This window comes from Rhinolophus ferrumequinum, chromosome 6 (genome assembly GCF_004115265.2).
Source record: "Rhinolophus ferrumequinum isolate MPI-CBG mRhiFer1 chromosome 6, mRhiFer1_v1.p, whole genome shotgun sequence".
Taxonomy (NCBI): domain Eukaryota; kingdom Metazoa; phylum Chordata; class Mammalia; order Chiroptera; family Rhinolophidae; genus Rhinolophus; species Rhinolophus ferrumequinum.
Window position 1 is genome coordinate 83,503,159 of NC_046289.1, and position 3,267 is coordinate 83,506,425.

The 3,267-nt window shown below is 53.6% G+C and overlaps 1 protein-coding gene across 1 annotated transcript; it reads right to left on the reverse strand.

Moving 5' to 3' along the window:
* Nucleotides 1-459: 459 nt before the first annotated feature.
* Nucleotides 460-3,267, reverse strand: NFKBIA (NFKB inhibitor alpha). Its single transcript, XM_033109471.1, has 6 exons — nucleotides 2,917-3,267; nucleotides 2,227-2,335; nucleotides 1,687-1,897; nucleotides 1,314-1,402; nucleotides 925-1,185; nucleotides 460-599 (listed from the first exon to the last, which is right to left on the reverse strand). Exons 1-6 carry the CDS (start codon nucleotides 3,141-3,143, stop codon nucleotides 552-554), a joined length of 945 nt encoding a protein of 314 aa, XP_032965362.1. The 5' UTR covers nucleotides 3,144-3,267; the 3' UTR covers nucleotides 460-551.

The window sequence follows — 3,267 nt, forward strand, 5'->3', positions numbered from 1 at the left end:
TCCCACGGCGGGTGGAGAAAATGATCAGGATAATTCTGTTTGTAAAAATCTGTTTAATAAATATACATCTTTAAAGTAGCAAAATAATTACCAACAAAATACACTGTGTACACCATTTACAGGAGGGTAACACAAACCTGGACAGGTAGTGACTTTTAACCTCATACCACTGAAAGGTTTAACAATACCTCATTGCTACATGTCACAGGATACAACTGGGCTTAGCCACTGAATCCATGGTGGTTCAATCAAAAAGCACAATAAATAAAATGTAGTCCTTTCATCAAATTTTGGATCACCTTCTCTAAAAACCCCGCAATGGTGAGGTTTACAAAGAGGTTTTCTTTGAATTCCAATGCTCTTTCTTGTCCCCCTTCCAAAGTTCACAAAAAAGAGGGCTGATCCACCCCAGTAAAACGTCTCAGGCCAGGCAGTGTGGTTGTAAGTACACCCTTTTGATTTTTTTTTTCTTTTCTTTTTTTCTTAGAAAAATAAAACTCTCTTTTTGTACAAATATACAAGTCCATGTTCTTTCAGATACTTTCCAAAGCTCATAATTTCAGGCGCTGGCCTCCAAACACACAGTCATCATATGGCAGCTAAAAACAAGAGGAAAAAAGCATGTTAAACTTCCAAAACTTTTGCTAGGGGTGCTGGGATAATGGTGAGGGCATAATACTAGAAATAACCCAAGTATTTGTGGACTCCATTCTCTATAACCCAAATAGAAATTAACTTCATGGACTGAGGTAGTTTTCCTTTAATGCTCTTCTTTAAAAAAGGCAAAAAGACACACACTTGGGATATACTAAAGTTTGAGAACTTCATTATGTTGAGACCTTTGGGTAAAGAGTAGCTCTAGGGGCCTGGGAGGGTGGAGAATGACCATCTCACTCCTTTTTGTAGAATGAACTTGAGACTCACCTCGTCCTCTGTGAACTCTGACTCGGTGTCGTAACTCTCTTCATCTTCACTCTCTGGCAGCATCTGAAGGTTTTCTAGGGTCAGCTGGCCCAGCTGCTGTTGTATCCGGGTGCTTGGGCGACCCCAGGTGAGTTGATATGGGGAGTAGCCCTGGTAGGTGACTCTATTGACATCAGCCCCACACTTCAACAAGAGCGACACCAGGTCGGGGTTCTGTAAGTCCACCGCGAGATGAAGGGCAGTTCGGCCATTACACGGCTCCTGAAACCGAAAGGAATTTGAGATGCTTTAGGCTGAATTTGGAATTTTGGCTTGTAATGAGGGCACGTGAAGTCTGTGAGGAGGGCGCTGAGCGTGCTGCCCTCCACCTGGAGGCATGAGGCACTCACCTGAGCATTGACATCAGCACCCAAGGACACCAAAAGCTCCACGATGCCCAGGTAGCCATGGATAGAAGCTAAGTGCAGACACGTGTGGCCTAGAAGAACAAAAGGAAAAAAGTATAACCACTTGTTTCAATCCTCACATCTGAAACAAAACCTTTCACCTATTCTTTTAAGGGACAAATTCTTCTGAATATGAACAACCCAGGATCTGAGATCTGAATGAACTTTATAAAGGCATCAAATAGGCCTTTTACACACACGTTTGCTCAACCCATCACACGCTGATAGTTTAAGCTCTTGCCTGGACTCTCTAAGTTGGCCCACCTCTCCCTTCCCGTGTCACCTGCCCTCTGATGGGCAGGGCAGGCAGACGTACCATTGTAGTTGGTGGCCTGCAGGATAGAGTGGAGGTGCTGGGTCCCACAGCTCTGAGTCAGGACTCCCACACTGGCCAGGCAGCCCTGCTCACAGGCAAGGTGTAGGGGGGTATTTCCTCGAAAGTCTCGGAGCTCAGGATCACAGCCAGCTTCCAGAAGTGCCTCAGCAATTTCTGGCTGGTTAGTAATCACAGCCAAGTGGAGTGGAGTCTACAAACAGAAGAGGGAACAGAAAGAGGATTAAGCCACGGACCAAACCCACAGTCTGAGTTCCCTTGAACCCCCCTAGATCCCTAGTTTGCGGGGGGTTGCTGCTCCCAGACAGGTGCAAGGGACAAAGCAAATACCAAAGGCCCCAGGTGGGCTTCATAAAGGCCACAGCAAATTAATGGGATGTTCTTTACTTTCTAGAATGCTGGCTGATTCGGATGTAAAAAGTCAGAGCGGATAATGACCACGACTATGAATTTATAAAGCATTGGGAGCAACTGTGCTAGACCACGGGGTCAGAGAGGCCCGGGGCTGGGCAAGAGGCGCACCTGCTGCAGGTTGTTCTGGAAGTTAAGAAAGGCCAGGTCTCCCTTCACTTGGCGGACCACTTCCAGAGTCAGTGCCTTCTCCTCGTGGATAATGGCTAAGTGCAGGAACCTGAGAGGAAAAGAAGGGAAAAACCCCCAGGGCTGGTGAGTACAATGCGTGGGGCCCAGGGAGGCGCGGGCTGCGGGGGATTGCGCAAGGCCGGGGTTTCTGAAGGCCGAGGCCGCGGTGTTTTCCGCGAGGTTATTATGAGCTGAGTGTTCCTGGCAGGCGCCCAGGGACTTTCCGGGCCCCCCCCCCCCCCCCCGCTCCCGGGCGGGCGCCGACCAGACCGCCCCGCCCTCCCGCCGGGCCGGAACGCCCTGTACTTCCCCTCGCTGCGGCACGGCGCCCGCCCGTCGGGCAGAAACTCCCCCCTCCCCCCTTCTGCAAGCGGGGACTTCGCGTCCCCGCCGCCCCGCCCCCGGCCGAGAGGACCGGGACCGGGCAGGGGAGTGTGAACGGCTGCAAGGCCGAGCTGCGGAACCGCGGCCCCGGGAACGAACCCTGATCCTCTGCCCTCATGCAGCTTTACCCGGCCTCGGGGTCGGTGCATAAACCCCGATCCACCGCCGCATCGCGCGGGCCCCGAGGCTCGCGCTGCAGGCCCGGCGCCCCCACCCGGCCCCGTCACCCAGGCCTGCGACACTTACGAGTCTCCGTCCTCCGTGAGCTGCTGCTTCCAGGGCTCCGCGCTGCGCGGCGCCTCCTGCGGCTCCAGGCGGATCTCCCGCAGCTCCTTCACCATCTGCTCATAGTCCTCGTCCTTCATGGAGTCCAGGCCGCTGTCGTGGCGGTCGTCCAGCAGCCGCTCCTTCTTGAGCGCGTCCCGGGGGCCCTCCATGGCCCAGTCCTGGGCGTGCTCGGCGGGGTGAAACATGGCGCAGTGACTGCTCAGGCGCTGCTCCCCAGGTGCGCTCGGCTGCGGGCTGCGCGCTCCCTTCTTCGCAGTGTCGCAGGCGGGTTAGGACTGTTGTGGGCTCGGCAGCGCCGCCGCGGCGCCC

What these genes read in the sequence shown, in the direction of transcription:
- NFKBIA (XM_033109471.1), bottom strand. Translation starts at nt 3,143, where the DNA reads ATGTTTCACCCCGCCGAGCACGCCCAGGACTGGGCCATGGAGGGCCCC. An exon ending in CTCACGGAGGACGGAGACTC is followed by an intron (nt 2,336 to 2,916) that starts GTAAGTGTCGCA and finishes TTTTCCTCTCAG; the next exon opens with GTTCCTGCACTTAGCCATTA. An exon ending in GCAGGCCACCAACTACAATG is followed by an intron (nt 1,403 to 1,686) that starts GTACGTCTGCCT and finishes TTGTTCTTCTAG; the next exon opens with GCCACACGTGTCTGCACTTA.